General features: G+C 43.4%; 2 protein-coding genes across 3 annotated transcripts in view; one reads left to right on the forward strand and one right to left on the reverse strand.

Moving 5' to 3' along the window:
- Window positions 1-23,049, forward strand: part of LOC308088592 (uncharacterized protein) — a 234,271-nt gene that overhangs the window by 66,087 nt on the left and 145,135 nt on the right. The gene's annotated exons all lie outside the window — the stretch shown is intronic.
- The window catches only part of LOC308088487 (uncharacterized protein), a 131,144-nt gene that overhangs the window by 2,980 nt on the left and 105,115 nt on the right, over window positions 1-23,049 (reverse strand). The window contains exons 18-25 of one of the 2 annotated variants that reach the window (XM_080432952.1): window positions 18,746-18,966; window positions 12,170-12,408; window positions 8,788-8,904; window positions 5,441-5,582; window positions 4,324-4,356; window positions 3,267-3,320; window positions 1,484-1,537; window positions 483-732 (exon numbers count right to left, since the gene is read on the reverse strand). In XM_080432952.1, the coding sequence (XP_080289078.1) occupies window positions 483-732; window positions 1,484-1,537; window positions 3,267-3,320; window positions 4,324-4,356; window positions 5,441-5,582; window positions 8,788-8,904; window positions 12,170-12,408; window positions 18,746-18,966 (1,110 nt within the window). The remainder of the gene's footprint in view (window positions 1-482; window positions 733-1,483; window positions 1,538-3,266; window positions 3,321-4,323; window positions 4,357-5,440; window positions 5,583-8,787; window positions 8,905-12,169; window positions 12,409-18,745; window positions 18,967-23,049) is intronic. The other variant, XM_080432953.1, reaches the window with a different exon arrangement.

Here is a 23,049-nt window from a genome sequence, read left to right on the forward strand (position 1 = left end):
ATGTTTACATAAATCACCTGCTGTAGTGCATGGGTTTCCTTCTGTGGACCAGTAACGTTCCTAACATTGTATCAATAACCTTCTATAAATGATGACATTCAGTAGGCTAACTGTGGCCTCCATTTTCACATAGAAAAAGTAGGCCAGGCCTACATCAATCTGTAGATTAACATTTGAATTAAAGTGTGGAGCTCTTGGAAACCAAGAGGATAAATTATAATGATTCATATTAACTCATCCACTGCAACCGACGTAATTAACGTAATTCTTTCTAATTACGATTTTTCAAAGGTACAGTAAAATCGCTGTTTTAGCTGGAAAGGGTACAGTAGACGGATTAATTGTGAATTAATTAAAAATGAAAACAATTTTATTCATTAAAAATGAATTCCTGGCAGTGAATGAGTTAACACTGAAAGCATCCTGGCCTGAAAAGGGTCATTCTCTTGTACCTTGTAAAAAAATTTTTAAATGCAAATTACTTCAGATCATCAAGGAGAAGATTCTCATGTTCCTCAAGACCTTTGGAGAAAATGTCTTTGGCTTTGTTGGAGTTCAGGAATGTATAAAGTTCCCTCATCTTCTCCTGAGTGGTGGACTTAGACCTCACATGACTGTAGCCCTCTTTGGTGATGACATCCTCCTCAAGGAGTAGATCCAGGATGGGATCCACTGTAGTCACGTTGTCAATCAGGAAACGCCGGTTTTGGTCGACAAAGTGTTTCTCTGAAGCTAAGAGGAATGAACATTCAGTTGTTGATGAAACTATGTGAGTGATGCATCTCATGGAATTTTATATGTGTTTCAACTTGTTAAAAGAAAAAGAAAAGAACAATTGCATAAAAACAACACATTAAGAAAAGGAGGGTTTTAAGAGCGTAGATTAAGAGTGTGTGTGTGTGTGTGGGGGGGGGGGGGGGACGTCATTGTGGATGCATTGGTGGGTTAACAGGGAGATCTTGCACTCTGTCCGTGAGGAGATGAAGCCAGTGCAGTGAGTGGAGGATGGATGTGATGTGCTTATACTTACACTCTCATCAGGATCCTAGCAGCTGTTCTGGATGTATTGGAGCTTTTGAAGGCTCTTGCTTGGGATCCCGATGAGAAGTGTGTTACATAGTAGTCAGTAGTAGTAATAATACTCTTTTGTAGGATATGTGCATGGCTCTGTTTTGAAAATGAACTAAACAGGGGCCTGAAACCTACACAGCAGATTAACTATCCTGGATGAATTTATCAAGGCTCAGCCATGAAACACTTTCATGCTACATTAGTTACCATGGAGATTTAGCTGTGAAGCTAAATCTCCAGACCAAGGTCCAGACCAGGCTAGCAGCCAGGTTTAACTAAACCCTGATGTCTTTACTGTTCATTAAGCATCAATCTGATCACAAACCAATTCAACTCACTCTTTTTAATTGCATTTGAAGACAGTGTGTGGGAGTTTTTACTTTCAATCTGCTATTGATCTAACATGTTTTACCTTTCTTTGTTCTCTTTCCAGCCCTTCCTGAAGTCTCTCCATCATCACTGTCATCTGAGAGAGAGAGAGAGAGAGAGACAGACAGACAGACAGACAGACAGAGCGACAGACAGAGAGACAGAGAGAGAGAGAGAGACAGACAGACAGACAGACAGACAGACAGACAGACAGACAGACAGACAGACAGACAGACAGACAGACAGACAGACAGACAGACAGACAGACAGAGAGTGACAGACAGACAGACAAAGAGGAAGACAGACAGAGAAAGAGAGAAAGACAGACAGACAGACAGACAGACAGACAGACAGACAGACAGACAGACAGACAGACAGACAGACAGACAGACAGACAGATTTATGATTGATTAGTCTCTATTTTTATTCATATGAGATCACCTGTAACCTTAAAAGAGTGATGTCTCATTTGGTGGGACACGATTGGTCCACCGTAGGTTAGCAGCCTATAACGATGGTCTCTCTCTCTCTCTCTCTCTTTGAGATAACCTGATGATGGTCTAACCACAATGACATGTGACATAACTACATTGTGGTTAGACCTTCATCACACTCACTCTTTTTAATTGCATTTGAAGACAGTGTGTGGGAGTTTTTACTTTCAATCTGCTATTGATCCAACATGTTTTACCTTTCTTTCTTCTCTTTCCAGCCCTTCCTGAAGTCTCTCCATCATCACTGTCATCTGAGAGAGAGAGAGAGAGAGAGAGAGAGAGAGAGAGAGAGAGAGAGAGAGAGAGAGAGAGAGAGAGAGAGAGAGAAAGAGAGACAGACAGACACACAGACAGAGAGTGACAGACATACAGACAGACAGACAGACAGACAGACAGACAGACAGACAGACAGACAGACAGAGTCATTTGAACACACAGGTAAGTGTAAATCAAATCTCTGTAGAGTGTTTTCTTTACCGTACTTTGTTTGTAGTGACTCTTTGCTGAGTTCAGATTGTAGATTTTCAGTTAAAGTGCCCCCCAGCATAGGGATGCTAGGGTGCAAGTGGTTAATGTAAAAAAAAAATTATAAGTTCCTATCATACAAATAGGATTTTTTTTGTATTGTGAAAATAGCCGATCTACAAGCTCACAAGCTGTCATAATGGTTGTGCAGCCTATATATTTATATATAATGACTACTAATCAGTGTGTGTATTCCTCGTCCAGTGACCTCGGTACATAGAAATTGATTTATTGGATATTCTACTGTTAGACTGATGATAGGTTATTGGTTTACCTATGATCCTAGATTACTATTTATACGCATTTGATGTATTTCCTTGCTTACAGTAAATCACTCTAGGCTTGATCGTTTGTCCTTTTATTGATTTTGATTTTTAATGATATAGATTTTCGTATATTACATTGAAAACATGAGTTTTGTTTGGCATCTTGCCCTTATTATCTGTACATACTGTCATGATTATTAATATCATAATGTTCAATCATGTGGTACATTTGCACTTATGAATTGAGACGATTTATGATTGATTAGTCTCTATTTTTATTCATATGAGATCACCTGTAACCTTAAAAGAGTGATGTCTCATTTGGTGGGACACGATTGGTCCACCGTAGGTTAGCAGCCTATAACGATGGTCTCTCTCTCTCTCTCTCTTTGAGATAACCTGATGAAGGTCTAACCACAATGACATGTGACATAACTACATTGTGGTTAGACCTTCATCACACTCACTCTTTTTAATTGCATTTGAAGACAGTGTGTGGGAGTTTTTACTTTCAATCTGCTATTGATCTAACATGTTTTACCTTTCTTTCTTCTCTTTCCAGCCCTTCCTGAAGTCTCTCCATCATCACTGTCATCTGAGAGAGAGAGAGAGAGAGAGAGAGAGAGAGAGACAGACAGACAGACAGACAGACAGACAGACAGACAGACAGACAGACAGACAGACAGACAGACAGACAGACAGAGCCAGAGAGAGAAACAAACAGAGAGCCACAGAGCGACAGACAGAGAGCGACAGACAGACAGACAGACAGACAGACAGACAGAGCCAGAGAGACAGACAGACAGACAGACAGACAGACAGACAGACAGACAGACAGACAGACAGACAGACAGACAGACAGACAGACAGACAGACAGACCAGTGTTACCAGATCTCTCTAGTATTGTGTTCTATAGGTGGTGTTACCAGATCATTGTTGTCTCCCGTTCACTTTTTTGTGGTTATTTTTGGGCGGTGAAACCGCCCCTATAAGTGAGGTTTGGATATTTGTACAACAAATCCTGCGCTGTGATTGGCCAAAAATGTACCCCGCCTAACCCTGCACCGTGATTGGCCAATCACAGTCTATTCAGGACTGTGATTGGCAGTGTCACATGACACATGTGCATAGCCCTATATAAGAAACCATAACTTTAAAAAAAAACATACATTTGTTTTTTTTAAAGTTATGGTTTCTTCCATCATAAAGAGTGTTTCAATAAATGTATTTATTTTCTGTACATGATTGGTTGACTCCATTCAGTATTGTGATTAGCTAGCAAGACACCGCCCACTTCACACAGGGTGTGATTTTTATTGTCATATATACAGGTAATGAGGGCATTGAGGGTAAAGTCGCATTTACTATTTTGAAAGTCAATCCCATTTTAAAGACCCTGCATAGAGGACCATGTGTTCATTTTAAATAGTATATCGTCAGTTTTTTCCGGCGCAAAATCGGACCCCGTCTGCAAAGGCCTTTATTATTGTTTCTTTTTTTTAAAGAACATATTACTTCCAACCCCTTTAAGCCCTACTGAGCCCCTTCTCTGAAATGTACGTAGATTCAATACTAAGTCATGCTCAACAGAACTCACCTGGGACAGATGCAGCCTTTACTTCTGGTCGTGCTGCAGGAACAACAAAAAGTGTTGAAATTTGAGTAAATATGTCCTAGCAAAGTTGGAAACAAACTGTACATTTTTTACGTTACAAATCAGTCACAGCCATAAACAAGAAAGGGGCGCTCCGTGGAGCGCAGATCTCCGCCAGGCCTGGTGGCCTATCTATGGCATTGTAACGTTGTCTCCTGCATATAGTCCATGAGCCAGAGCCCCAAAATTGAGCAATGATTATCGAAAGAGTGGGCAAAACCAAACCTATATTAAATTGTTCATAGGGTCAATACGAGTAAATAAATATATGATAACCTTTCCACAGGAGCAGCTTTTTCATGGTTATCACACATTTTGTTATTTTCCCCATACGTACATCACAGGTGAAAAAATGACAACATTTAAAAAATAGTTATCATAATGAAACTTCCTGAGTTGATTACTTACATGAAGACAATGATTTATCGTATTACAAGTTTTCTGAAATTGTATATTTAAATATGCAAATTGAACCATGACCATGAAAAAGCTGCTCCTGTGGAAAGGTTATCATATATCTATTTACTCGTATTGACCCTATGAACAATTTAAAATAGGTATGGTTTTGCCCACTCTTTCGATAATGAAATCTTGTCTGGCTCATGGACTAATAGTATTGGTTCCAGCCTCCTTTTTTATTTACCAAGTACCTGGTAAGAGACAGATTGTGACATTGACAGAGGAGGGTAACCTCACTGTATGTACTCCTACAGGCTGGGGGTGGAGCCTGTTAGTGGGGAATGTTGAATAAGAGCAGTAGGATGGAGGCGCTACGTCTTCCCGGTGGAGGCTCCTCACTGGTAGGTTAGTCAGTAGGATACAACAGTACATCCTCTCGGTTGGGGCTCCTCACTGGTAGGTGAGTCAGTAGGATACAACAGGACTTACAAACTCAAAGGCTGCTCTAGACTTATGAACTCAAAGGCTGCAAGTCTTAACTGAAGTTAAGGATACACAAAGTAACGTTACCATCCATCCATATGCCAGGATATAATTATATGTTTGAATATGAAAGAGCTATTCCACTATATCTCATAATAAGATAAAACTCTGCCTTTACCTTCCAGGTCAATATTTTTCTCCCAGACTAATGTGTCAGATCCTCCCAGCAGTTTCAATGGGATGACTTCTGCATTGAGATTGATCGTCACCTCAAATGTTGGATGGAAAGTTGGTCCATAGATCAGACGATATTTCACATCCTGAAAACACAGACACATAGTTGTAGTTGTAGTAGTAAATATTTCAGAAGAATCGTTCACTTTGCGATACAAGCACCACATTTGGCATGAAAACGCCTAGGACCTTCTTTTTTTAGAAAAGCCTGAAAATCCAACATGGCAGCCATTTTGCAAGATGGCTGTCTCATCCAATGTAAATCATGTTTTTTCAGTGTAGAACTTGAATGTCTGAACATATTTTAATGATGTAGTTATCAAAATGTGTGTATCTTGATATGAAAAATTCAATTTAAACTACTAGTTGGCATATGTACATGTCTAATTAGATAGCATTTGGGACACTAAATTATAGTATAACTACAGTTAGTAGACTACAACTACAGTGAGTACACTACTCAGCCAACACTGAACTCCATGCTGAGTCTCACAGCAATATGTCACCAGTGTTCCCTGGTTGTGCTTTGACATCACTCTCTTATAAAAAAGAATGTCAACTAATTGACAATGATTACAACATTGTAATGTAGATCAAAAGTCTGCTTAGACCTTGGACTACTCTACATCCGGCTGAAACTAGCCTGGCTTCAGCGCCTGAATCGCTAGCCACGCATTCAGGGTGGCTGAAAAGTGGATTGTGAAATCTATCATCAAACATCTAGACAAAGGCCACACCCCACTGCATCCCATGCAGTTTGGGTTTCGGGCCTTTCACTCCACTGAATCAGCAAACTGCCTATTCATAGAAAAATTGAAATGTGCTTTGAACAGAGCTCCCTGTGTAATGGCGGTGTTCCTGGACTTCAAGAAGGCGTTTGACACCGTCTGTCACCAGTTCCTCCTGTCCAAATTAACACATTTTAATTTTTCCCCAGAAGCTATACAATGGTTTAGTTCCTATCTATCCACCAGAAAACAGTGTGTAAGTGTAAACAGTGTTAAATCCCCCTACCACACCTGTTCGGTCGGTGTCCCCCAGGGCTCAATACTAGGTCCAATTCTGTTCTCACTGTACATAAATGACCTACCTGAAGTATGTAAGAATCTACATGTCCAGATGTATGCAGATGATGCCGTTGTACTTGCCCATGGTAAAAGCTATGCAGAGGTGTCAATAATCTTAACCTCAGCTCTGACAAGCATTCAAGACTGGCTTATAGATTCATGTCTGCTCTTGAATGCCAAAAAGACAGTCTGCATGGCCTTCTCCAAAAGACCAGTTGTGTTGGAGTCCTCAAATGTGTTTCTGGGTGGGGAGGAACTTGAACTTGTCCCAGAGTTCAAGTACCTCGGAGTCATACTAGACTCAACCCTAACTTTTAAAAAACATGTGAAGAAAGTCACAAATACGATTAAATTCAACCTTCAAAATTGTAAACAAATTAGATCCTTCCTGACAGTTGGAGCTGCCAGATCTTCACTGTATGATCCTATCACACATTGAGTACTGTTTTACAAACTGGTCTTGCACAGGCGTGACGATCCTAAAACCCATCGAACAGCTCTACAAAAGTGCGCTCAAGGTGTTTGACAGGAAGCCTCACTCTTATCATCATTGTAACATACAGTACTCAGGAGGCTCAATTTCTTTTGCTTCGACAATTTCAAAAAGTTCAAACAGGTTGGGATCATATACAAGACCTTACATGGTCTGTGCCCGCCCCCCCTAAGGGAATTCATTAAAAGGAAGCCTGAAAGAGGAATCAGTACCAGAGCAACCACTCGAGGAGATTGTGAAGTGCCGCACCGGCAAACAACCTTCGGTCAAAATGTCCTCTCAGTACAGGGTTGTGTAGCATGGAATGGCCTTCCTCTACATATAAGGGATTGTGCTACATTTCCATCTTTTAAATTCAATGTGAAAAGATGGTTGCTTGAAAACCAAAGCTGCAACCATTTGTGATCATATTTTAGTTTTTTTTAGGCTATGTGATGTAATGTAATTGTATTTCACCGTTTGTCTGTTTTCTGATGTTATTGTTTTTCTGTTTTTCTGTTTTGTGTGAGGACTGCGGATGAAAATTAGCATCTTTGCTAAATCCGGTGTATTTACGTTCATGTGACGTTCATTAATATGCTCTGTCCTGTCTAAATAAACAAATAAAGTAATAAAGTAAAGGGTCTGGTGACACTTGTCGAAGGCGGGGTTTTCACGTTGGAAATCTAACCGGCCCATTGGGGATGGGGATTATCCAGTATGAACCAATCGTCAAAGAGCCCCACGTTGGCCACGCCCCCATCTCAGAAAACGGCTGCACTGAGAGGGCTTTATTAGACTGAATAATAAATTCAGGCTGAGTGTCAGGCTAGGTTGAAACTTAATTTCTGATCGAATTACGACAGAAAACGGTGTATTTTAGTTGAAAATGGCCACCATCTTGAACACTAGAAGCCATATTGAATTTGTATTGGCACCATTGAATTTATCATGTCAAAATACATATATTTGGATAACTAGATCATTGAAGAAAAGTCCTTTTGCACAGGACGGACAGGTGCGTCGGAGCCCAAATACATTTATTGGATATTATGCCCTCCTGGGACACAGTATGTTTTGTTACTGTATCCATGTTTATATTCAGCCTCACTCAGTAGACCCTATAGGAATTTTATTCATGATTGTAATACCTTTTTCTACCGACTTATTTAATTGTATTTTTGCAGCTATATTTATTCTCATGTTCTTTATGAATATTCCTTTCACCGTGGAATAAATACCACCTTCACCCACCTGTATGGGCCGCCCCCTCTCTATGGTAACGGATTGGCGTGTGATTTTGATTGGCCCCTACCTTGTCAGTTGTCATATATACTGGCTGTGTGCCAGCTGCCTCTTTATGCCTGATGAAGGTCTGAGTGGCCGAAAAGTTGCATCTTAAATACATGTATTTGTAAGTGAAGATAGTGTGCGGGACTCCCTCTCCCTCTTTTTTTAACTGATCATTAATATATGTTCAGTCGACATTCAAGTTCTACACTGAAAAATCTGCCATCTTGGATTTTTGGGTGTCTAACAGAGTTTTTCTGAAAAAGTAGGTCCTAGGCATTATTCATGTGAAATGTGATTGCTTGTATCACAAAAGTGAATGGTTGTGTCACTAATCTGCTGCACTAGGCCAAAACGAGGGGCAACGGCGGCCATGGCCTTCATGGTCTCCATGAAATTCCTGCCCTGAATGGGTTATTATGTTATCCTAACTTGTGAGGTTGTAGTATTAATGTGTGATACCTTGGGGGATACGTCATATGAAGTATTAGAACATCGCAGACTGTAGTGCTGGCCTTCTGTAAGATCACAGTCAGAGGTGGTCTTGATGTGTTCATCCTTAACATGTTTTACTTCCACCTACAATGACAACACATTTTGACAAGGATTCAATCATAATGATTCTTTAGGCTATAAACTTGTAATGGTTGTCAAAAGTTTTCACACCTACAGACTAGCTTCTTGTTGTCTTTTCAAAATCCATATCATTAATACATATTGAACCCCGCCTTACCCCTTATAACCCGGTCTGTTAGCAAAAAAATGTGGACACGGCTGACAAAAGCGCCAATTTTTTTCTACATAATGGGGAGCCACGTTATCAAGATGGCAGAAGGCGGCCATCTTGGATTTCAAAGATGGCCACCATGTAATATCTATAAGTGCCAATATCTCGGCTTCCAAGCCACTTAGAAGGTCAATCTAGGTGTCAAAATATATATTTTTGGGGTCAAGGAATTTAATAAAGCTATTGAGAATATCAGCAAGTGACTATTTCTGCCAATATTTGAACATTTGGTTCATTCTGGCAATTATTCTGGTCGCTTAGGTCCAGATGTGGACACAGCGACCAAAAGCACCACATTATTTACACATGCTCTCCATCACCATAACTTTAACTTTTTGGTAGGAGCCACATCATCAAGATGGCGGAATGCGGCCATCTTGGATTTCAAAGATGGCCACCATGTAATTACTACAAGTGCCAATATCTCGGCTTCCAAGCCACTTAGAAGGTAACCTCGCGTCACCAGTCTTTCCACCTCAGAGGAAAGCCTGGTCTGCGTTACTAAAGACCCATATGATCCGGTCTAGGCCACGCCTACTGAAAAAAAAATTTGTCGCGATCCGGTTTTGCGGTGCCGCTTTGTTTTGGTTCCCCAATCCCTATTTAAATGGAATAGAATTTCCCCGTGGGATAATATGGATACTACAGACGCTAAATAGTCTCCGGAAAGTACACTCACATTTATATTTAAAAAATAAGCTAAACTACGCGCATCAAGGATTTTATTAGGACGGACCTATTTTGGGGTGAGACGTCTTTCCGGTTTGTCGCGATCCGGTCGCTGATGACGCGGATGACGTAGAGCTCCCGACCGGATCATATACCCGAAAAGGAATGCTGCCCAGGCTACTTAGAAGGTTAATCTTGGTGTCAAAATTACATTTTCTGTGTCAAGGAATGCATTTAAGCTATTGTGAATACCACTTGATTTTTATTTGTACCAAGATCAAATAAATATGTTCATTCTAGCAATGCATATTTACATCATTTTCATCTTGGTTAGTGGTAGGACACATTGAAAACTGGATAACCTGCATGAAGTGAATTATTAGCTTCACTTTCTAGAATAACAACATCTGTCACATGGACAACTGCAAAGATCTGTGCAAGTCCAGTGTGCCTTCTTTCATGAGCACCTTGTATCACAACCACTTGGCCAGTTTAATGCAGGCTTTTGACGCCATCGGTAGAATGCACACAGGAAGCCAGTAGAATGCTCCACACAGGAAGCCAGACCTTGTTGTCGACATCCAATGTCCATCCCCTCCTTCTGGACTAGGTGTCGGCTGCTGGGCCAGTTCAGACGAGGCCCAGATCCCAGATTGGTAGACAACTCACGTCACATGCTGCAGCAGTGAATTTTGAGTTGGTGGAATGTATTCCAAACTTCCATCATTTTGTTCTTCTGGCCGAAGCACCTTCTAGGTAAGTAAGTAGGATGCGGGAGTCTATCCCTGTTACAATGCGCATAGACCCCTCAGAGATGGATTGCTGAGGTGGAGTCAAAGTGCCACACCTACCATCAGCTCCCAGTACTTACTGCAAGACTTGTCGCATCCAGGCCGTGCTACTTATATGGTAAGTTGATGGTGCCCGGGATCGAACCCATGACCTTGTGGTCGAAAGGCGAGCGCTCTACTGACTGAGCTACCCGGTGCTTCATTGACTCATTCTAAATCACTCGTTTTATCATAAATTATGTCTGTGAAGCGCTCAAGAAGTTGAATGTATTGGTTATCTTTGGTCACAAAAGTGTATGGATTTGCTACCATGCAGTTTAAGGCCTGGGTGACGACAGGGTATGAATTCCAAGCCAATCATACTGGTTTCTTCCCTTTCCCGCAGAATGCTTATGTGTCACAGCCTGTGTAAAAGTGGAAGATGGGAAGTGCTGTAAACTTTGGCCAGAGCATGGCAGATGGTATTTATGAAGATTGGTGTAGGTCTTGCCAGTGCCAAAAGCGACCCAGATGTCTGTAGATAGATACTTTGGCATGAAACTTGGTGATGAGGGTAACGACAACATCTGTATGGATACATATATGAGTACCAAGCAGGTAGAACAGCCATGCTCCAGGGCATCAAGCAGAATCCGTATCCTGGTGTCGGCTTCTTCATGGTTACATGGCAGCATGGAGTGGCTGGTGTCTGTGCTGACCACTGTGATGCCAGATGTAATGAAGACCATCTTGCCCTCTGGCCAGGCAGTTAATGCAGTCTTTCCGGAGAATAAAGTAAAGAGCTCCTGCTTGTTCATAGGGTCACACAAGAAATCAGACCAATTCCCCGGCAGCTTGTCCTTTCACAGCCACCTTCCGTCGTATCCCTTGCCTCTTCTGACATATTTCCCAGCCGTTGTTTCCCTCCGTCAGACAGAGAGGGAGGGCATGGATGGTCTTCATGTATGTTGTGCATAATCTAGCCGAGGCATACAAAGTTGTGTAGATATACATTACATTACAGTCATTTAGCAGACGCTTTTATCCAAAGCGATATGTTGCCAGAATGATCCAAATCCAAATCATGGCAGAAATAGTCACTTGCTGATATTCCCAATAGCTATATTGAATTCCTTGACCCCAAAAACATATATTTTGACACCAAGATTGACCTTCTAAGTGGCTTGGAAACCGAGATACTTAGAGATATTACATTTTTGAAATCCAAAATGGCCGCCTTCTGCTATTTTGATGACGTGGCTCTCCGTCCAAAATGAAATGTATGGTGATGGAGAGCATGTAGAAAAAAATTGGCGCTTTTGTCAGCCGTGTCCACATTTTCCTAAAATCTGGTCTTAAGCAACCAGACTATTATGCCTAAACTTATTAGCCATATTTTACTATTTTTAAAAACATTTTCAAATAGTTCAACTAGCCGATCTACATCAACACGTTGTGAGATTGTAGATCGGCTATTTGAACTATTTTAAAAATATTTTTCAAAATAGTAAGACAATACAAAAACGTTTTGGGATAAGGGGTAAGGCAAGATAGGGTCCTATGTCTAAATGTATACAATGTCACAGAGATGCAAGCTACTCAACAAACAACATGTTACCTCTGTGGGGGGCACATTTCTTGGCAGCAGAAATGCATTTAGAATCCGTCTCTTAGATCCCGGTGGTCGAAGGAACAGCAGAACCTGAGCATGTTTTGTTTTAAAGAAGCTCGAAATCCTCTCCAGGATCCCAAAGCCAGACAACTGGGTCACATTTACAACCACATGAGTCCGGGTCACTGTCAGTGGTTCTAAGAGTTCTACCCCCTCATCTGTGATGTGGGCAACGCACAGATCACCTGTGAAAAGGTATTAAAACAATAAAGATTGTATTTTATGCGCACACACACACACACACACACACACACACACACACACACACACACACACACACACACACACACACACACACACACACACACACACACACACACACACACACACAGAGAGTTTCTATCAAAACAAACTTAGGCCAACAGTAAGACAAATCCATGACACTGCTGTCAGAGACTTAAATCAAATATCAGAGACTTAAGTCCACATTTAATTTGAACAAATTAGTGTCTCCTAAATTGTGTCGCTTTTAATGCAAGAAACTTGACAAAAGAAACAAAGGAAAAGAATGATTGGATGAATGGTTGTGTTTTCTGTATTGCCTTAATCTAATGAGTATTACATTTACAACTTAACATGTGTATTTACCAGAGATGGGAAAAGTACGGACATTCTGTACTTGAGTAGAAGTACAATTACTTGTTTAAAAAACTACTACAAAAGTATAAGTACTCATTCAAATACTTACTTGAGTAAAAGTAAAGAAGTACAGGCTCTGAAATGTACTTTATGAGTAAAAGTAAAACGTTTTTTTACCGGATGTTTCTGTGCAATGCCAATTGTACCCCAAGGCTATTAAACTTAAAAGACCCCCACCAAACACACGTCTTAAAACTGGCCCAGGATAAGTTTCCAAATTGTGATGTGACGAATCATGCAAGTAGTCGACCCAACTCTTGAAATCAATAAGTGGTTCTCAACCTTTTTACACCTCAGTACCACCTCAGTAGGCTACCACCATTATGACGGATGTTAAAATACAGTAGTGTAGTCCTACCCCATCCTATTCAGCTAAACTACAGGATACAGATAGGTGGGCACTAGGGACATCTGGGCACCTCAGTGTAAAATTGACTATTTTGTCCAAAATGTTAAAAATATATATATATTTGAAAAATGGTCTTAAGTAAAGTAAAGTATACATGATGTGAACATGCACAGCACATTATCAGACTTAATTTATCTTATTGTTTATGCCCCAAAATGACTGGATATACAGGTTTTGGAGCAATTGTAGAAATATTAGACCTTAATTGTCGAATTTAAGCATGTTCTAATCACGTAAACTTGACTTTAGACCAGGGGTCTTCAACAGGGGGTCCGGGACCCCTAGGGGCTCCTCAGAGCTACTATAGGGGGTCCGCCAAATATTTGTGTGATAGTTTTTTTTTTTACATTAACCACTTGAACCCTATAGCATCCCTATTCTCAGGGGAACTTTAGCCAAAAATAGTCGATCTACAAGCTCACAACGCCTCGCGCTGCAAGGCGTTGTGAGCTTGCAGATCGGCTATTTTCAGCAAAGAGGTTTGGTGTAGGGGGAAAAGGAGCAAATGAAGTAGCCTATTGAAGGTTTAAGTGGTTAAATGTATGAAATTAACAAAAAACATTAATTTACACAACACTGATGATAGTCTATGAAGCTTATCTATGAAATCTATGAAAAAGTTGAATCTGCAACACAATTTTATACAATGTGTAGTGGGGGTCCCTGCTTCATCTGTCTCTCAGCTAAGGGGTTCCTGCTTCATCTCTCTCTCAGCTAAGGGGTCCCTGCTTCATCTCTCTCTCAGCTAAGGGGTCCCTGCTTCATCTCTCTCTCAGCTAAGGGGTCCCTGCTTCATCTCTCTCTCAGCTAAGGGGCCTTGGCCTGAAAAACGCTGAAGACCCCTGCTTTAGACCATCTCCCCCCATTTTTTTTTTACAGTTTGAACAAAATAGCCAATTTCACATCAAGGTGCCCAGATGTCCGTAGTGCCCACCTATCCTGTTACCATACTACAGATAGACAGACAGGCACAGCAAGAGATGACATTAACTACTGCACTTCATTCAAACACAGCAAGTGAGCCTAGACAAGCCTACTTTAATGTAAACTCACTCGCACGCATGCAGGCACGCGTGCGCGCACACACACACACACACACACACACACACACACACACACACACACACACACAGCTAATGACAGAGCTATGGCTTTGCAAAGCCAATGATGACCAAAAAGTAGTTAAATCAAAGCTACAGTTGTGCAGACTTTTGTCTTTACACACACTGAGTAGGAGTAGCACTTTAGCCAGCATCATGATATAATTAATAACCACTACTCACCTAATGCTTCGTAGGATAAAAAAGAACGCATTTCCAACATGTATACTGTATATTGTTTAAGTCACAGGAGCATGGTTTCATATCGTAAATATAAATTTTGGCCCTAATCTCGCGTTTATAATCCACGTGTCCTTGTTTATATTTCCTCCGAGTTTACAGACCAGCGTCATGATGGCAGCATTAACACAACACAACACACTTCCTCTAAAAACGAGGGAAAATATGATTAGTCAACACTAGTTTTATTGTTTAGTCTAGTTACAGGAAGTAGATACACATTTGCAGTACGTGTCACACACTGGTGTATCACTCTGGCCAGAGCTAGTAACTGACGTAACGGCGACTGCATGCATGAGCGCTTATTTTCGTCTGATCTGCCGCGCATTAATGTTTAGCAATAAAACTAAAGTAACAAGCCTGTTTTGAAAATGTACGGAGTAGAAAGTACAGATACTTGTGTTAAAATGTAACGAGTAAAAGTAAAAAGTAGTCGGAAAAATAAGTACTGGGTAAAGTACAAATACCCGAAAAGTACTTCGTTACAGTAACGAAGTACTTATACTTTGTTACTTCCCATCTCTGGTATTTACTCGTCTTGCTAAAGGACACATTGACTGACTCACCAGGTGTGGCAGGTTGTGATGTGACAGTGTGGCAGGTGTAGCTAACTCACCAGGGGCCTATTACACGAAAGGTGTCAAATCCAGGTTTGACAAAGTCGGGTCCGTACAGCCTGGTTTATTCCGTTCCACGAACACCAAGCCAGGCTGAAAAGGAGCGACTTTGTCGAGCTAGACCTTGTCAAGCCAGGCTGTGTCGAGCCAGGATAATGAAGCCGGGCTGAATGCGCGGCGACGTATTTCTATAAAAGACCATGAACTCGAGCGCAGAAACCTTGAACTTGACCAATTATGGAGCCCAAAACCAGAGCGCCGTTCTTCTCTGTGGCTGAACAGCAGCACTGCAGCAGCTCATGGAATCATGTGATGAAGTACAATGTATAATATAGCCTAGCCTAGCGCCCAAGAAGGTGGTGAGAGTCAGAGCCCGTACACAACCCTGGATGAATGGAGACATCCTAAATGCCATCAAACTCAGAAACAAAATGTACTCTGAGTTCAGGAAATGCAAAAATGTGCAACTACTTGAAAGATGCAGAAATCAACGAAATGTAGTAAACAAATTGGTCAAAACTGCCAAAAATAATTTCTTAAATGAAAGCATTGAGGCAAACAAAAGCCACCCACAAAAGCTGTGGGAAGCGCTACAGACATTGGGCTGCAACAACAAAATTCAAACCAAAACTACAAGCATCTGCATTATTTCAAGTGGCGTGCTCATTACCGCCAAGCAAGCGGTAGCGTTTTAGCAGCTTTTTTACCACCATTGCAACCCAGTTGGTAAGCAAACTTCCTCAGCATTCAGGTTTGTACGGCTCTGACCACATCCATGCTCACTATGACAAACTAGGGGCTAAAAAAAGACACCTTCTCATTCAAACCAGTAAATGCTGATGATGTGCAGAAAAAACTATTCGCCCTCCAGCCAAACAAGGCCACCGGCCTTGACAATATCCTCACCAGATTCCTCAGAGACGCAGCTACTGCTATTGCCCCCATAGTAGCCCAAATCACAAACCTATCCATCAGCCAGTGTCACGTCCCACAGGATTTCAAGTTGGCAAGAGTAATCCCTCTGCATAAAAAAGGAAGCAAATTAGAACCTGGCAACAATAGGCCTGTTTCCATCCTTTGTTCCATCTCAAAGGTTGTAGAGCGATTAATTCAAGAACAAATCAACAGCTATCTCAGCGAGCATAAACTGTTGTTTGAATTCCAATCGGGCTTCAGAACCTCCCATTCCACTGACACATGCCTACTGTATTTGACCGACTACATCAAACGTGAGGTAGACGCGGGCAAATACTGCGGCATGGTCATGTTGGACCTCCAAAAAGCGTTCGACACTGTAAACCATTAAATTTTACTTGATAAGCTGAGGGCGATTGGTTTTGACTGCACATCACTAAACTGGATGAGATCTTACCTGGAGGGAAGAGAACAAGTGGTTGACATCAACGGAACCATGTCCTCATCCCTCCCGGTGAGCTGTGGGGTTCCTCAGGGCAGCATTCTAGGGCCGTTACTGTTCCTTCTATACATTAACGACATGAATGCTGCCTGTAACTGCAAATTGTTCCTGTTCGCTGATGACTCGGCACTCCTGATCTCGGGAGAGGACAAGTTGCAAGTTGAGGAGGCGAAAATCCTCTCAAAAATCCGTACTTGGCTTAACGATAACAAACTGTCACTACACCTTGGGAAAACTGAATCCATTCTCTTTGGGACCAATCATTCCCTCAGACAGATGGATGTAAATGATTTCAAGGTCAAAGTCGATGACACAGTTATCTCTAGCAAAGAAGAGATTACCTATTTGGGTTGTATTCTTGACAAATACCTGACAGGTGAAAGCATGGCGACAAAGGTGGTCAAAGGAGTAAACCAGAGAACCAAATTTATGGGCAGAGTTTCCTCTTTTGTCAACCCTCAGGCCCTCAGGACCCTCTCAGGGGCCCTGATTCAACCACTTTTTGACTATGCTTGCACCTCCTGGTACTCCAACACCTCAGTGTCACTGAAGACTAAGCTTCAAACCTCCCAAAACAAACTGATTCGGCTACTCCTCGGATTGGGGCCCATGACCCACCTTTCTCCCACCCATTTTGCCAGCCTAGGCTGGCTCAGGGTGGAAGACAGGGTTAAACAACAAAAAATGGGACTGGCCTTCAAAATTGTAAATGCAAATTTGCCCGATATGCCCCCTATTCCCGCATTCCTTGCCTACTAATCTACAATTCTATTATATGCTCCATGCATAAAATGTTGAGATTACATTGAATCCATTTATTTATATATCTGCAGTGCCGTCCACGGGAGTAACGGGGGTCCCCCGGGGGTCGCCGTTACCCGCGGCGGTAACCGTGGCAGTAACGGGGGTCGCCGTTGCAGTAACGGGGGTCGCCGTTACCGGCGGCGTTAACCGGGGGTCCCTGTTGCAGTAACGGGGGAAAGTGTGGGAAAACTCATTGTTTTTCAGATTTACTGCTTAAAGGGCAAGACCACTTACCTTGCCATGATGTAGCCTAACTCCAAAGGTGGACAAGAAATCTAAAATAATTTCTCCACCGACTAGAAATTGATAATTTTAAATATGCTCCTCATTGACTTACTGCACATTGTACAGTGAAGAGGCTATTTTAAGCCTGTAACTAATCATTTACTATATATATATATATATATATATATATATATATATATATATATATATATATATATATATATATATATATGTATGTCAGACATTTTTTATACTAATATATGATCAAACATCTAACAACAATATGAACTATAGTGTTAACAGAGTGACAATGACATATCACATGAGTCATGTGAAACAGTTATGATTCATGGTCACACACTATTTCAGTAATATAATTAAATTGATTATATCTTATTGTATTTATTTCATTTTATTTTAATGCAGGGTCATTAAAATGAGTCCATATACAAACATAGGTGTTGAATTAACTGTGGAAAAAGTCATTGGTTTACGATTGGAGTCATTGGACTAACAGCTATATCACAAAACTTGAAGAACAAGGCACTGGATTAATTAAGCTTGGCTGTTAGCCAGGCTAACTTCACAGCTAAATTGCCATGGTAACTATGGTAGGATTGCGTCAATTTTCTTTCGTGAAATCTAGTTATGGATAAAGTTATCCAGGGTGAACTGGCTAGGCTAATCTGGCAAGATAATTCAGCTTTCATGAAACTGATTCATCGCAAATCCTAGCTAAATTATGCCAGGATGGTGGTGTTAAATCCAGGCTGCTTTCGTGAAATAGGGCCCAGGTGTGATGTGACAGTGTGGCAGGTGTAGCTAACTCACTAGGTGTGATGTGACAGTGTGGCAGGTGTAGCTAACTCACCAGGTGTGATGTTACAGTGTGGCAGGTGTAGCTGACTCACCAGGTGTGATGTGACAGTGTGGCAGGTGTAGCTAACTCACCAGGTGTGATGTAACAGTGTGGCAGGTGTAGCTAACTCACCAGGTGTGATGTTACAGTGTGGCAGGTGTAGCTAACTCACCGGGTGTGATGTGACAGTGTGGCAGGTGTAGCTGACTCACCAGGTGTGATGTGACAGTGACAGTGTGGCAGGTGTAGCTGGCAGACAGACTGCTGAGGACACTGGATTTCAAACAGAGGACCTCCAGGAGTCATCCCTGTTGATTGGAGACATCTTTCCTCCCACTGAACAGTCCTGTAGAGGACTTCTCCTTCCCCTGTCGTTACAAACACCAACCCTGTCACTCTGCACTGGAACAGCCCCGCCCTGAGGAACTTGGACCTATGACACAAAACAAACATTAGTATTGCTTTCATCTATACTGACTTCAAGGACTTTCATGAACGGACCTGTTAAAGGAATTATCCTTATGAGGTATCATGTTGCATCCAGTTCATTTACAATCCCAGTGGTTGGTTGAAGAGAAACATGATCATTGATTTTATCTATCCTATATTAAAATTGCCTAGAGGGTCAACCGACAGCGGGCAGGTGGGCTGACGGACGGTGGACATCACAAACGTAACATGCAGACCTGCGAGGTCTGCCATCAGAATAGCCCCACCAGGGACCACGGGTGCCGGCCCCTGGGCCACAGGTGCACCATTGCTCGTGCCCCCTTTATTCCTATTGGTTATTCCAAGCCCTCCAAGCCCAGAGAGCCAGGCTCTCTGGGATTGGATTGTAAGATTGGTGCGGGCGAAGGGCCCCGCCCCTGCTGGCGTTAGCATGAGCCTGCATAACGACAGCCCTGGGGCCGAGCATACAATCGAGGTGTGATCCACACGGGCTGGTGGCCCTACTCTGGGGCCACCAACATCACACTCATCCTCTCGTCACGCACCTTCTGTGAGTGCCGGAGCGGAGAGGGACAGTGGGGGAAAGGCATACAGCAATGTCCCGGGTCACCGGTGCGGTAGCACATCCGGGCCCAGCGGAGCTGCTCACCACAGTGGGACGTATAAGCGACATCTCCTGTCGCCTCGTGAGGCAAATAAACCTATCTGAGGTCGCCCCAAAACGAGTCCAGAGTAGTTCTGCTACGTCTGGATGTAGAGACCATTCCCACTGGCACTACACCCTGGACAGTAGGTCTGCCCCTTTGTTCTGGAGTCCAGTCACATACGATGCTTCGAGAGATAGCAACAGTGGTGCGTTCCAGATAACCGGTCCGTGTGCCCACATTTGCAGCACGCGGGACCACGCAAGGTTCTGGCCGTCGTGGGTGGCTCGCCGGAGTTGATCCTGCCCACCGGAGCCCTTACTGAGTGGTGGGGGGGACCCACAACTCGTAGTGGGTGCCGTTGTGTCGGGCTCACGGGCCCGTTCGCAGCAACCAGTTGCCTGTGTGCGTCGGTAACCGCGAGCATCCTCTGGTTGACGGGCACACATAGGCTGAGAGACACATCAAACGGCAGGTCGAACCACAGGGGGTCCCCGTGTGGCGGGTGAACAGGAATGTGAAACTGCACGTCCTTTAGGTCCATGGACGTAAACCCGTCTCCTCGTAACGCCACTGTTAACATTCCGAAATTGAACACTTTCAGTGCTTTTGGGTCCAGTATGGGCCGCAGCCTCCCCCCCCCCCCTTTTCTTTTCTACTAGGAAGTAGCGGGAATGAACTTCGCCGTACGCCTAGTGTCTGTATACCTCTACTGTGGCTCCTCCCCCCAACGGGGAGAGGGCCTTCGTCGGTGGGATGTCGCCCGTTTGGCCCCACGTTTGTAACCGTCTTACTAAGGCTGGGGGTCCCGGCACAGATTGTAGAGCGTAACCTCTCAAGATTGTGTAGCCCACTCTGGGGTTCTGCACCAAACCCATCCTGAGGTGTCGTGAAGGAAATTTTAGCTTTCTGTGTCCGGTCAGACCTGGTGCTATGGTTCTGGTGGTCAAACAGTGGTTGGGCTGCAGCCCCTTTCATGGGAAAATATACTTGTGCTTTTCCCATGTAATTTCCCTGTCCTGCTGCCCTGAGATGTCTTTGAGACTCTGGGGGCAGCAGGTTCATATCCCCTATGTTCTGGGCATTCTTCAATTGTACAGTTAACAGCCCTACTGAGAGAATAAATTGCCCTGGCCCCTCCTATGCCGTCGAGGAGGGAGGCCTGCGGTGCGGTCCTCTCTTAAGGACGGGGCCAAACCACGCAGAGTGTTCTGCCGCTCGGTGAAGTAGCTTGTGCAAGTTAGCCTCATCGAGCTCTAGGCCCGGCTTAGCCGCTGGGAGCGGCTTTGCGGTGTTTGGTCGCTGCGTGGATGGAATGGAGGCTCTGCTGTAGGAGGAGGAAAGGACGTCGTCCTCCTCCGGAGAATCGAGGGAGACTTGGGTGTCTCCGCCGTATTCGTCCATGGCTTCGTCCTCGTATGGGTCGAAGATACGATGCAGCATGTCCTCCTTGTTCAGCAGCTTGGCCTCCTCCATTGTGCAATCTCAACTCAGGGTCGGGGATGGTGCACGGAGCGGCCTTGCCGTGGCCCCCGCAGAGGCCTCCTCCAGATCGACCTCCAGTGGAGGGTCCGGGGGTGGTGAGGCCACGACGTGGATTTTTTTTTGTCGTTGGCGGAGGATCTTTGTATCCGTGTCTCCGCAGACCAGACATAAGTCCTCCTCTTCGAGCAGCCCCCGCTCCGTGTGAGTGTGGCCCAGACAAATCACACACTGGGTGTGTCTGACGGTGCCCGGTATCTCACCGTCGCATCTTTCAGTGCTTTTGTGGCGGGGGTGGCGGTGTTGGATCGGGTCCTACGCCTGGTCCCGGACGCCATGCTTTGGCAACAACAAAAAATGGCTTTAGTGCAACAAAAATGTGGAATGCTCTGCCAAAAGGAGTAAAGGAGTGTAAAACCCTATTTACTTTCAAAACTGCCCTAAGAAAAAACATCTTCAGGAGGCTGCAATTCCAAACTGGCCCCTGTCAAAGTCTTAACCTAACCCCCCCCCTCCTCCTCGAACTGTTTATTGTACATATTTCTTGTTTTTCATACCAGTAACCTGTAAGCTGGTTTGTATGACGTTCTGCATAGTAGTGTATATCTGTTTGTTTTCTTAAATGTCATCATGATTTGAGTGCGTGGGGATCTCATTTTACATAAGCCATTGTGCTTTAGAGTACCTTGTATTGTGAATTGTACTCCCATGTACTGTTTCCTTGTATTTCTAAATAAAGTACTTCAATCAATCAATCAGCTCGGCCTTGGCTAAGGCGTGGGTTGTGAAGCGAGGTCGGCTCCGGGCCTTGACTCACTCTGCCGGGTAAACTCCGAGGAAGGTTTTTGCCAACCACGAGTTTCCCGTCGAGCTAGCCTTGGTAGCTAGCAGGCTGCAACACGTGGAGTCAAGATTAGCTGTGGGCTAACCGAGCTACAGTATGATCTAGCCTAACAGCTATCGCTCGTGAGTAACTCGCTAGCTTCCGTGCTAACAAGTGCCATTAGGCTGAGCTGGAGTTAGCAAGCTAACCTGTTAGCGTTCGAAGCTAACGCGTAATAAACTCTAGGAGCAAGTCTTGCCTGCTGGTGACTGCTCATAAGTCCGACATCCCACTACTCCGAGTTAGTAATGTCGGAACAATGACATGTCGGAACAATGACATGTAACCTTACCTGCTAGCTCGGGAATATTACGGAAATAACCGTGTGTTTTAGCACTTACGGTAGAAGTCAGAAACACCTGGATTTGTTAGCGTCTCACGGTCACAGAAGTCGATCCTGGCCTGTTGAAACGTACTTAAGCTAAACAAATCTTCAGCGAACTGAGGGAAAACGCTTTGCTTTCAGACGAGAAGAGGAATGAAGGAACAAGTGAAGATCCGCCCCCTGACTATATAGGCGGGACCTCCGGTCAGGGAAGCGAATCAGAATCCAGCCAAATGGACTTTGTCTGAAGTGTATCAAGAAAATGCTTCTGTGTTCACGCCAGGGGGCGCTCTCCCATAGCGAGACCTCGAAGCGGAGTATTGAATATAGAACTGTAAATATGAATTGAGGTGCATATACATGTGGTAGTATTGTATGTAAAATTGTATTGTGTGTTTATAGGCGTGGGTATATTTTGGAGTTACCTGGAGAATGGTATGAGCTAGCCAGGTAATAGGGACCCACCTATATAAGTCTGTGTCTGAGAGATGAGATGACAGCTTTAAACAGCTATAACTACAGTTGCCAGCAAGCTAAATGCCCCAAACTTGGTTGGTGCTCTTACACGACCAATAGAGACAGGGTTGCTTAAGCCCCCACTCCACTGTTTGTCTGTCTTCTGATTTTATGTTTTCTGTGAGGACTGCGGATGAAAATTTGCATCTTTGCTAAATCTGGTGTATTTACGTCCATGTGACGTCCATTAATATGCATTGTCCTGTCCAAATAAAC

Source organism: Gymnoscopelus braueri (genome assembly GCF_963280865.1).
Source record: "Gymnoscopelus braueri genome assembly, chromosome: 7".
NCBI classification, from domain to species: Eukaryota; Metazoa; Chordata; class Actinopteri; order Myctophiformes; family Myctophidae; genus Gymnoscopelus; species Gymnoscopelus braueri.